This window comes from Cnephaeus nilssonii (assembly GCF_951640355.1).
Source record: "Cnephaeus nilssonii genome assembly, chromosome: 21".
NCBI lineage: Eukaryota > Metazoa > Chordata > Mammalia > Chiroptera > Vespertilionidae > Cnephaeus > Cnephaeus nilssonii.
In genome coordinates this window covers 42775184-42787891 of record NC_137092.1, presented here as the reverse complement: position 1 = coordinate 42787891, position 12708 = coordinate 42775184, and the positions used below count along the sequence as shown (strand labels likewise).

General features: G+C 57.9%; 1 protein-coding gene across 1 annotated transcript in view; it reads right to left on the bottom strand.

Moving 5' to 3' along the window:
• Positions 1-12393, bottom strand: part of RGS5 (regulator of G protein signaling 5) — a 34545-nt gene extending 22152 nt beyond the window's left edge. The window contains exon 1 of the mRNA XM_079762210.1: positions 12259-12393. Within this exon, the coding sequence (XP_079618336.1) occupies positions 12259-12302 (44 nt within the window). The 5' untranslated portion in view covers positions 12303-12393. The remainder of the gene's footprint in view (positions 1-12258) is intronic.
• Positions 12394-12708: the final 315 nt, after the last annotated feature.

Genomic DNA, 12708 nt, shown 5'->3' with positions numbered 1-12708 from the left:
CCACGTGGAAATGAGCCGCGCCTAGAGCAATTTCTCCTGTCACTGCTCAAGTGGGTTTTGGGGTGACCCATACCCCCACTGGTACTTGGAGCATCACTGACAGAAGCCAGAGCCCAGTTCCCCCAGCACAGACCCCAGAGCCCCGGCCTGCCCTCAGGCCTGCCCGGGGTGGGGCACTGAGGAAGGCGGTCCTGGGAAACCTCTCTCAGGGTCACCTCCAGGCCCGGCCAGGTTCAAGGTCAGGCGTTAAGGTGGGACGTTCATTAGGAGTTTGCGAGAATACAGAGTGAGTATTATTATTGCGTCACACACAACAGGAACACGTAAAGGCTGAGGAACTGACAGACGCTGAAGCATGTGAAATATTATGCTTTTTTTTTTTTAAACGAGGATTAAGTGTCACTGTCTTTGCTTTGCTGCTCTAGAGCTTCTGGAATGGATTTCATCCCCCCCCCCCCACCCCCCCCAGCCTCCCCGACAACGCGGGGAAGGAGAGCACCAAGGAAGGTCGGCCCAACAGAAGCTCCCACCGACCACTGTGTTTCCCCTTGAACGTGAACTTGCGAGGGTCTGACAGAAGTTAACGTTCAAACAACTCCATCCGGGCAGAGAGCCTCCCAAGGAGTTGCAAGTTAGCTGGTCGGCAGGTTGGAAACCGCCTGGCGCTTCCCAAGGGACATTGATGCTTGCAAGCGGCAGGCGGTTCCGTCCCCTCGTCTCAGCCCGTTCCCTCTGCTCACAAGGGAAAGCTTGTTTTGAAGTAAAATCAACTGCAAACGCCTGGGTGGGATTTTAATAGAAGGCCAGAGGCCGATGGCTCACAGGCGGATTTCACACGGAACAGGGCTGGGTAACTGCAGCCTGTGCAGTGTTAAACCCGCGCCTGCACGTGCCCCGGCTGGGAAAGCAAATTTCAGGAGGTTCTGGGCCGCCTCACTCCTTCCTGCTAATGGCAGACCGAGTGCGCGGAGGAGTCCGGATGGCTAAAAGCAGACACATGGCTGACTGTTGAGAATATTGTCATAGTCAAGCAACACTGCTCACCGCCCAACTATTTACAAAGGCCTGTGCTCGGCGTGTCACAGGGACGAAGACACCCCTCGCCTTGGAGCCTGGGAGCTGGCCGTTCCCTGTCATTGATGCGAGCGGACGGGAGACCTGATGATACCGAACAAGGGCCGGAGCTCCAGGGGCTGGGACACACACTCTGGGATGACCCTGCAGCAGGACGGCCCCCCACTGTCCCAGCCCCCCCCTCCTCCGCCCTCCCGCCGGGCATGAGACATTGGGGGGTGCCGTCAAGGACGAGGTGTCTCTAATGGGACAGGCTGGGGCAGAGTTTCAAACAGACAAGTGGGCTCCAACTGGGCGTCTGCCTCGGTGCCTCCCCCAGCAGGACGGCTCTGCTGGGAAGAGGCCGGAGGTCAACACAGGCCCCGCCCCTGAGACCAGGTCCGCCAGGACTTAAGCAAGTGGCTCCGAGGCGCCAGGTGTCCCCCGACAACCACCTGCGCAGGCCTCGCCTGACCCCAGCCGCGAGGGGACAGGCAGGAAGGAGGACAAGGAGGGGGCTGGGAAGCTCAGGACGTGTAACCCATTCCCAGAGGAGGTTCCCGACAGGGCCCGCAGGGACCACCCGATTCAATCCAGTCCAGCCGCCCCCGGGCTGCCGGCCCTCTGGCTGCGGGCGGTTGGACTGGATTGAATCGGATGAGGGATTGAATCAGTGAGGAGGGAGCTGGAGAGCGGACCTGCCCGGGGCTGTCTGCCTCTGCAGAAACCCCACAGAGCTGTTCCCACAGGAGTACAAGGGCCATTCTAGGCTCCCACAACATAATAAATACCCAGGAAAGAGAAATGAGATGAAGAAAATGCAAAAAAATGTGTATGGTATTATTATTATTAATGTACTATGATATAACTCTCAGAATGATAGCGGTGAGTCCAAACAATTAAATCATAACCTGGTGGAGTTTTAGGTTTTGCTCCTAGTGGTGGCTAATTACCTAACGGGCCATGTCGAGCTGTAAGATGGCTGGGGAAGTACATTGGCAATGGCAGGTGTAGCCAATGTGTCCACGTTGCTCTATTATAACCTTCCAACTCTTGGTATCGCCTAACCTCTGCCTTCAGCCTTAGTAGCTTCTCCTTTTGCTCGCTTATTTACTCAACAAATAAAAATATGTTTATGAAATACTTGTCAAGTGCCACACACTGTTACAGGTTTGAAATCCCCTGTGAAACAAAAAGATAGGGTCCTCTGGTGGGGTTTATATTTTAGTTGGGCAAGACAAACACCAAACAAAGAAGGAGGAAGGAAAGAAGGAAGGAGGGAAGAAAGGAAGGAAGGAAGGGAGGAGGGAGGAGGGAGGAGGGGAGAGAGAGGAGGGAAGGGGGAGGGAGGAGGGAGGAGGGAGGGGAGCACAGGAGTCCACACGCTCAGGTTCATATCCCAGCTCTTACTGACCAGTTGAGTGACTTCAGTGACTGACTTTAATTCTAAGCTTCCATTTTCTATGCAAAATGGTGACATATGGTTTTCCCTCATGTGTGGTGTGTGTGTGGTGTATGTGTGGTGTGTGGTATATGTGCGTGTGTGTGGTATATGTGTGTCTGTGTGTGTGAGGAGGCTAAATGAGACCATGACTGGAGTGTAGAATAACACTTGGCATAGTATAGATGTTCCCTATGCATTATCTCATGTACATTGGTCCTACTCTCCCCACCCCAGTGTCTTGCGCATGGGTGGTGGTGAATACATGCTTGTTGAACACATGGATCAATATATAGAACAGAAGAGGACACGGATCTGTGTGACGGAGGACACGCACGGCGCTGAGAGCCTGCAGGAGCGAGGAGCCCGCACAGCGAGCCCCGTGTCCTCAGCCCGCCTGTGCTGCCAGGGAAATGAGGGGAACCAAAATGAGGGTGATTGTTTCTCAAGTACGGCCACGCCCCACGCGGATTCCCATGGAAATTCGCTGTTTCCCATGGTGCTCTGGCCTGTCCCCTCCTCCCCCCCGTCAGTCGGGTGGGTGATGGGGATGAAGGGAGAGCCAGGAGAGCAGCAGATGGGGCAGAGGCCTTAGGCCCTTCGACCTCAACGCCCTGTCTTCGTCCAGACCTCATTGGCAGCGTTTCTGGGTTTTGGTAATTCAATTTGGAAGCTGGACAATGGCTAGTGGGAAAATGGTCCTCATGCTGAGGAAGACAGAACCTTGTGGTTTATTTTGAATTCCCGAGGCGGAGGGGTCAGGAGGCGTTCCCACGGGAGCCCGGGAGCCTGGCGGACGCCCATGTGCTCAGTCCCGGAGGGCTCCGCAGCCAGGGCCTGCGGCCCCTCATGTACCCTGCGGCCCCTCGTGTACCCTGCGGCCCCTCGTGTACCCTGCGGCCCCTCATGTACCCTGCGGCCCCTCGTGTACCCTGCGGCCCCTCATGTACCCTGCGGCCCCTCGTGTACCCTGCGGCCCCTCGTGTACCCTGCGGCCCCTTGTGTACCCTGCTTTCTGCTGTACAAAAGCAGGGCAGGGGGAGGCCAGGTGTCAGAGCAGGAGGAGGAAAGGAGACCGCTTCAGCTCACAGCACGGCTGAGCTACCCCTGGAGTCATGCCATGACAGCGATAGCTGCTGCCTTTTCATCAATTCAGTGACTACACACTGTCCCGGAGGCCGGGGAGGGGTCAGCGTGACAGCATCGAGGAAGCCCCGAAGGAAGGTAGGCAGTGTTCACAGGAAGACGCTCATCTCCTCCTGAGAGGATCGCCCTCCGGGCCACCAGGTTCTGCCCACAGCCCTTTGGTCTTGTCCCCAGGCTCGGTGGGCTCTCTGTGCCCCTCTCTCGGGCCCTTGTCCCCAGTGTCTCATTGACTTTCTAATGTCGCTTGCAAAGGACTGATCTGTTTGAGCCCGTCCGGCTGCCGGGTCTCCCAATACGAAGGTAACAGGAAAACCACATGCAAAGAGAAAGCACACACTACCGCTTACTCAGCACGCAGGATGCAAACCTTTATGTGCTCATGTCAATCCGATGAGGCGGGTACACATGTTACCTGTCTTACATGTGGAAAACTGAGTCACAGAGGAGTTAGGGGATTTGCCCCACCCAGCCCCTCCCGGCCCCTGGCTCTCAGTTCCATCCACAATCCCCTCGCGGGCGTTGGGACATGCTAACTGCAGCTCGTGCACCACCCGGTATTGGTGAAGGGCAAAGTCCTTTCTCCTTAATGACTGTAGTTTGGTCATCAAAACATTTTGAAAGAGCCCTCGCTGGTGTGGCTCAGTGGATAGAGCGTTGGCCTGCAGACTAAAGGGTCCTGGGTTCGATTCTGGTCAAGGGCATATGCCCGGGTTGGGGGCTCCATCCCCAGTGTGGGGTGTGCAGGAGGCAGCCGAACAATGATTCTCTCTCATCACTGATGTTTCTATCTCTCTCCCTTACCCTTCCTCTCTGAAATCAATAAAAATAATAAAAACAAAACAGGAACAAAACTTTTTGAAAGATAGTAGAATAAATATTTTAAAAGACACACAAAATTCACTAATTGAAGTTCACCAGAGAAAACAAAAGGAAGGTGGCACGTGGAGACTGGAACTACCTCCTCGCTCCCTGGGTCGGGCCTGCTCTTCCTCGCACGCAGAAGGAGCCGCTCGGCGACCTGCTCCTTGGTCTGTGGCCGGAGCGCTGCCGGAGAGGAGGACACGGGCCCGCCGCCAGAGCCACCGCTTCCCGCGGTCAGACCTCTCCTGTGTGCCGGGCGGCAGGGACCCAACGGCGCGAGATGCCCGTTTGTAGGTGGTCCCGATTGCCAATTGTCTCTGCTGCTCTTGTCTTCTCTGAAGAATGGAGCCAGTGTCTTGAGCCAGCAACCGCTGAATAAAATGTGTCCCTAAGTGGCTGACCAGAGCTGCAGCCCAGCCGCCCACCCTCCCATTTCGGCCTCGTCGTAACGCCCTCCGTCTGGACCAGGAGGGACACCGAGCTCCGCTGCTCCCGGGGAGCCTGGAGGGCAGGAGCCAGGGGGCAATTAGGGAGTTCTGGGAGCCTTTCTGAGCCCGTGGCTGAGAGTGGCTGAGAACGTTGAGAAATCCCCGCTTACAAAGAGCTCTTCCCAGGAAGCGCAGCTAAAGAGAAGGTGCAGAACGCGACCGAGGATGCGGGAGAGAGCCCCGCGTTCGCCTGGGGAGAGGGATCCCGCCACCCGCTCCCGCCCCGCGGAGGGAAACGGCTTCCTGAGAGCAGCTCACCTTCCGTGCTCCATTTGTCTGCGTGGATCCTAATCCATCTTTTCCACGTCATAAAAACAGCAGGGGCATGTGTGTGCACGTGTGTGAGCACGCGTGTGTGAGCACGTGTGTGTGTGAGCACGCACATGCATGTGAGTGTTCAAGGACGTCTGTGCTTGTGACTTGAGGGATTCAGAAGCAGTCAGACTGGAAAGCACCTGCCCAGACCTCAGGGACGGCTCTTCTGAGGAAGGCCTCGGAGTGACCTGCACTGTGACCTTGCCCTGAGCACACGGGCCAGCGGCCCCATGTCTGCTGACTCAGGTGTGTCTCATACACTATGAAAATAAGTTGCCAAGAGACAGCCAACTACATCATTCATGAACATCCCGATTCTTCCCAAGCTTCCTGAGTCCCCCCAGACGCGTGTCTCCTCAGAAGACACATGTTCTGTACAAGCAGAGGTCAGGAGGAGCGCGGGCCACACGCAGGCCCGGGGCAGGGCACGCCCTTTGGCAGGTGTGTATCTCATGCTGCAGCTCTGGCTGCGAGATCTGGCATCTTTCTAGAATGCAGAGTCGTGGGACCTGAGACTGTCCAGAGGGGCTGGGTGTTGCTCTGGGCGGCGTCTGGGGACTGATCTGTTTGAGCCCGTGGGGAAGGAGAGCGGACCCCTGTGGGAGGCGGGGGGACCTGCGCCTGGGTTCGGGAACCTACTGTCGGATCAGTCCTACTCCTTGGCTGAGTCCTTTCCACCCGATGGGCTTCCTTTAGGAAGGGACACCATTTCAAGCCGAGCTATTTCTTCTGGACGCGGCGACTGGCAGGCCTGGCAGAGAAACGCCTGTCGGGACTTAGCGGGAGCGCTGTGGTCGGGGGAGTGAGGCCGAGACGCGTGAGCATCGGCTGCGTGGACACCTGCCTCCAGCGATGGGGTGACCCTGGAAGGACCTGCGTCCCAAGCCTGGTCTCAGGCAGGCCTGTGTCCTCCTCCAGGCAGAAGGAAGCTGCTGGGGTTACGGTGCCTGGCGTGGACTCCTGCCATCAGAGCCGGCTCCACGCACGCCAGGGTCTGTCTGCCCAGCTGCTGGGTGAAGCTGCTCACTGTGCACCTGCTGCTGCTCCTTCTGGCCTCAAGGACGGGGACTCTCACCCTGGAGGCAAAGACTGGGTCTCCTGGGTGTGAGTGGCCCCCTTCTCATGGGGTGAAAGCAGTCGGGGCACACCCCCAAGGTCAGGTGTCCGTGTCCTCACCTCACCTTTGTCCTCCTGCCCACGGGGGACTTACACTCTTAAGAGGGAACTAGAGTAACTGTGAGCAAAGCATAAGAATCTCAGACTATTAGGAGCCACGACGTCTGAGCCGATGGAGGGACCTGGGACGCCCTTCCAGTCTTGGGGGGGTGAGTGCATGGGTGCCAGCTCGGCAGGCCCTCGGGGCAGAGGGCTGGCTCCTCCCTGCTGGGAGGCAGGTGCAGGAGTTCAGTACACAGATTCCTATGGAGAAGACTGGGGGGGGGGGTTAGAGGCTCTGTGCAGTCAGTAAGGGAGCAGAGAAGCGCGGTCTGGTCTCTGGCCCTTGGGTCTTGAGCGTGTTTGCATTTGCGTGACTGCAGCCAAGCTAACTGCAGGAAGAACACTGGTCAGGGCTGGTTCATCGCCTGATGATAACAAATCCGTAACAGCAAAAGCAGGGGGACCGCGCGTGGATCCTGGTCAAAACACTCCGAAAGCCAAGACCACCGAGGGCTTTAGGATGCTGACGGATGTTATGACATTAAAGAATCGTTCATGTTTCAGTGTGAGCATGGCTCTTAACGTCTCCTCATGTTTCATAAGGAGCTGGTATGGTTTTTAAAAACAGATGCCTGCCAAGGGAATTATGGATGAAATGGTAAACATACTGTACCTCTTACAATTTCACCTGTTACTTTAAACAATGAGGTTATGAGGAAGAAGCATAAAAAAAGTCTTATCGTCATTTCATGTATTTCTTACGGCAGCTCTCCCAGCAAGACGCGTCCCCTCACTTGCAGCCGGAAACGAAGCTGAGAGGTGGGGTGACCTCTCAGGCTCTCCCCGCGAGGAAGGAGCAGGGCAGCGTCCCGACCCCGTGTCCCTCCTCTGCCCACTGCTGCTCCCGGGCGGCACTGAGGCAGCAGGTGGACTGGACCCACATCCCTCCTCGCTCTGGGCTTCTTCAACATCCCTAACGCTGCCCTAACGGAAAGCAAACTGGATGCCTTCCCGGTCCTGCCGGACGAGGCTCTGGGATCAGGGTTCTGAGTGCGTGTCTGAAGGTTCAGCCCTGCCCGGACACGGGCCCCGCCCGGACACGGGCCCCGCCCGGACACAGGCCTAGAGGAAAGGTGAGGACACAGGGGCCGCGTGATAGGGGCTGCGTGTCCGGGGCCATGTGTCAGGAGCCGCGTGATAGAGGCTACATGACAGGGGCCACGTGATAGGGGCCACATGATAGGGCTGAGTGCCAGGGGCTGCGTGCCAGGGGCTGTGTGTCCCGGGCTGCGTGTCAGGGGCCATGTGTCCGGGGCTGGTGAGAAACAGCAGTTCAGTTTGCTGACGCCCGCCAACAGCTGCAGGCCTGCCATCCTGGATTATTCAGTGCCTACTGCATGCCAGGCACAGGCTGGCTTCTGGGTAATTTCATTTTTTAGGCAATAAAACTCTTTCCCCTGAGCACCGCTCTGACTCTTGGCCTGTGCCTGCGGTCTGGGCCGACAGGCGCCCAGCAGGGACCAGCGATAGGGAAGCCGGCGACCCCGGCCTGCCGGGGAGAGAGTGTGGATTGTGCAAAGATGCTGAGCAGCGCCCCACGCTGGGCACCCCCCCCCCCCCAACCCCGCTGCACACGGCTGCCTTGCCCGATTCGCTCCCTCTTTCGGGCTGGACCTGGCCGACTGCCCGGCCTTTTCAGGGCCGTCCTGAGCCTTAGGTGGGCATCACCCCCTGTAACTCGGGCAGAGTTCTCCCTGAACCGAAAGCTCCCTGAGCCCCATGAGCCACCCCCCCCCCCCCCACTGCTTTCTTAGCACTGGGTGCCTTTACTCCTTCACAGGGATCCCAACACAGAGGGCGAATTTCTCCTTTTTCTCCCAAACTGGGCCGACATTTCCTTGCAGGGTCTTTTGCCCTCAGGCTAAGACAAGTATGAAGGTTTGAAAGGCAAGCCAGGAAACCATCAACGTTGTTTCGTCAATAAGGATCGAAACAAAGGGTTTCTCAGTGACTCCCCCCCCCCCCCCCCAATTTCACCCAGCAGCCCATCACGTCTGCACATGGCGAAGCGTCGCTGAAATATTCGCCACTGTCCTCCCGGCAAGGCTCCCCCGCTGCTGCCCGCTTCAAACTCGCTGAGCCCACAAAGTGTGACGCGGACCCAGCTAGACTCAGCCACTCCGGGCCTGCGCTTCGGGTGACCCGGGTCTGTCCTCATGCGCTTCCGTGAGCCCAAGTTCATGGCCACAGCCTGTAACTCAGCTCACCTCACTGCTGGACGCACGCGTGCTGGAGACAAAGCAGTGTGTGTCCACCCCGCAGACCCAGGAGCCGTGGTGCCGCACGGCTTAACAGCCTTAAAAGAAGATTCCTTAGGAGGGGCCCTGCTTACAGGCTCCGCTCCGCTCCCGGCTGTCCGCGCTGGACCCACGTACGTCAGCGAGGGGGACGGGACGTTTATGAAACGAGAGCCAACGCCACCGGCCCCGTTACTGTGCGCAGCTCCGGACGCTCCCCGCGTCACCGCCCGCGGCACAGCCGGAGGCCGAGTGCACGAGGACCGAACACACCCACCCCGGCAGCCTCTCCGGTGCCGCCGCACAGGGGGAGGGCGTGGCCCCTCCTCAGCATCCCGGGGACAGCCTTTGTCCGAAGCCGCGTCTTCGTTAATGTTTGAGTATGAGCGTGGCTTACCACCCCACCTTGTCAGCTGAGACTGTGAACTCGCGTGGGCAAAGCAATCATAAGCACCCGGCCGCTGCATGCTATGGGGACGTTTTGGGGAACACTCTCACCTTTTCCCCAAGAGCCATGTTCACTTTAAAAATTAGACTTATTCAGAGAAATTCAAGGGACTCTGGAAATAACATGAATTTTCAAAAGAAGGCTAAACCCGAAGGTGAAAGTCACTGGGGAGTGAGACTTCGGCTCCCCCGCTCTGTCCTTCCCACACAGGTCCCGATGGCCACAGGAGCAGCTGGGCGGGCCCTGCTTGCTCACATGCCTGGACTCTTTAAATATTTACAAATACGTGAGTTCAACTTTGACTTTAAATAGGCAACAGTCTCAAAAATCTGAACGCCTGAAGAAAGGATCATTTCCATAAACACGTCAGGGCTGACGGCGGGTTGGCGCTTCTCCACGCGCCGGGCCTGGAAGGTCCTGCAGGGCTACAGCTGCCCACGCAGTGAGCCCGCCCCGTCCATCGGCATCGGACTTCCTGCGGCCACAGCCGAGACGGCAGCACCAGGTGGTTCTTGGCCATTTTTCATTTATCGACTCTTTTCTGCTCCAAAACTTTGAGAGAGAAATTTAGGAAAATTCCCCTTTAATCACATCTCTTGCCAGTCAGTCACTGGGTGTTTCTCACTTTATTTAAATGAAGTTAGAATTGCCCGACCGGCATGGCTCAGTGGTTGAGTGTCAACCTATGAACCAGGAGGTCACGGTCGATTCCCTGTCAGGACACATGCCTGGGTTTCGGGCTTGATCTCCAGTCCGTGATTCTCTCTCATCTTTGATGTTTCTATCTCTCCCTCTCCCTTCCTCTCTGAAACCAATAAAACTATTTAAGAAAATAAGCGAAGTGAGAATTGGAAAGGACATTAGTGAACAAGTAACCGAACTGCCCTTGTTGCATCAGGAACTGGAATCCTGGGAGAAAGAACTAACTGGCCCATGGGTCAAGTTCAAATCGAGCCAAACCGAGCCCGTCTGCTCCCCACCAGCGCACCTTGCACGGTGGTGAGGGACCATGAGCTCATCGGGTTTTAGAACTTGTAAGCGAGTTCTATTTCCAGGCAATGGAGAACTTGCCATGGAACGCTTCAGTGGAGCTTGCCATTGGAAACAGGCTGTTTCGTAATGCATGTATGCTGTCCTGATTCGTCTCATGTGGATTTTAAATACCTTGAAGCACGGAGCCTCACCATGTTCCCTTAGTACTTGGGGAGAAGGAATGACAGGTGGGAGCAGTGGGGCTGTGGGGAGGGGAGGCGGACAGCGGAGCCAGGAGAGGCACGTTTGGTTGGGAAGCATGAATTCAAATGCCGCCTTCCCGTTAGGACACACGGTCGTGGTTCTCCCAGGAGGACCGTGTGCTAATGGCTCACCACTCCACGTTCCCCAGCCCCGCTCAGGCAGCATTGCCATCACAACGATGAGTCCGTTTACAATGGTACCAGGTGCTGAAAGGACATTCAAGGAATAGGACAGCGATGGCAGAGTCTACCACACCCCAGGAAATCGGAAGGCTCCGGAGACCAGTACCTCCACAGGGTCCTACGTGAGCGTTAGCGTGTCCTGGGCGTGAGCGGACTGCGCACTAAGAGGTACAGAAGCGGCACTGGATGTTGAGTGAATCAGACAGGAAAGGAGGGCGGGTCGGCGGGAAGTGTTCCACCCGCACGCCTCGGGGAGCACGGTGCATGCTGACAGGAACATCGGGCGGCATCAGTAGTACCAAGGCCAGCCGTCTGCAGGCAGCTGCTGGTGACAGACCAACGCCAGGCGGGTGCCACGGCCCACACAGCGCCCGGCACACCAATGTCCCAACCAGTCCAGAGCCAACCGCTCCCCAAACAACACGGGCTGCTCTAGCCACGGCAGGAAGGCACAGGATTTCAAACAAGTGGGCCGTAGGCAGCTGTTTAAAGCTGTGAGAGGCAGGTTGCGATTCTCAGATTTGCAAAGATAGAAAAGGAACTAACGAGGCATCATCTCATCTTCAGGGAACTCTGGGCTCCCTCGCCTGCGCCTGTTCCCCTGTCCCCGCCTCTCTAGAGAGAGGGACAGGCAGGGCACCACAGCAGCCAGCGTTGACACCTGGCCAACACCAGCCTCCTTACAGCCCATCTCCCACGAGGTCGCTGCTGTCAAAGACCATCTGTGCTCCGACAACAGGAGTCAGAGCAGGTTTCATGTCCGTCCCAGTGTCGTGGGGGCCAAGTCCCTTTGCTACAATCTTCTCTTTACACAGCACTTGCAGGTTATTTTTAGGATAAAAGGCATCAAAAAGAAGACCTGAGCTGAGAGACAAGAAGTCCCCGCTGCCCCCCGGACGGCAGGGCCTTCCTAGCCAGCGCCCAGGGTGGCTCAGAACGCACAGGGACCGCCTGGTACCACTCCTGGGGAAAGTCCTCCTGGTCTGCATGGCCGGGATTGTGGGTTAAATTTTCCAACAAGTCAGACAGGTTTTCCAACTGCTGAGCCCAGACAGTGGGATCCCCCAGAATACTGTCCAGCTTAAGGGGGACCGGGGCTCACAGGTGTCTCGGTCTACCTAAGAAGAATGGCAGCCAATAAACGACCGCCGTGGCCCGAGCGCTTTCTGTCCGCAATCCCGCTGCTTCCTGCTATGGAGCAGTGAGGAGGCCGGTGCCGCAAGCCCCTGCTCCCTGCCCCCTAACCAGGCGAATGCAGATGGTCGGGGCGCAGTCACCCACCCTCACACCCAGATGCAGGCAGGCGGCTTGGTCCATTTCACCGGGAGGGGAGCTGAGACGCAGAGAGACCAAGGGAACTGCCAGGTTCACGCGGAGGGGAGGGGGAGCCAGGCTTGGAGCCAGCAGTGCGGGGGGAGTTGTGCTGGACCCGAACTCACAGCCTGGCAGGCGCGCGGCTTCTGGGCAGACGCTCCAGGGCACTGGGTCCCCAGGCGTCCTGTCCTGGCTCCCCGCTCACAGCGCAGACAGCTGCCTGGGCCACCGCACCTGCCTCACCGGCTCCCACCCTCAGGGCCCCTGGGTGCCTCCCGGGCAGATTCCTGTCCCACCGCTTAAGCCAAGCCGGGCTCACCTTTCCAGGCAGGAGTGGGGCAGGGCGGCCAGTCCTTTGCACATGTTGCCGGCTGGCGCTTCAGCTGTGAGCACAGCTTAGCAGAGGCGTCTGCGAACCAACTTCGGAAGTGTCTCCAAGTGTCTGGGCCCGCCGGCTCCCCCTGGACTATAAGGGGCCCGAAGTTGGGGCTGGCGGCCAATCCGGAGCCCGCAGGGGCGGGGCTGCGGGGCGGGGCGGGGCGGCCTGCAGACCCAGGGCTGCTGATCTGCAGCAGGGTCCCCTGTTCCCACGGGGTCTGGAGCCCCTGCAGCTGCGGGCTGTGCGTGAAGCCTGAGGAAGCACCTGAGGTCCGTCCAGGTCACGCCCTGATAGGACTTCAAGGGCCCCGTGGACACAGATCCCAAGGTTCCGGGGACGAATGATAAAAACTTAGACTAATGGAGCAACACTTGGATACTGCCTTGCTAT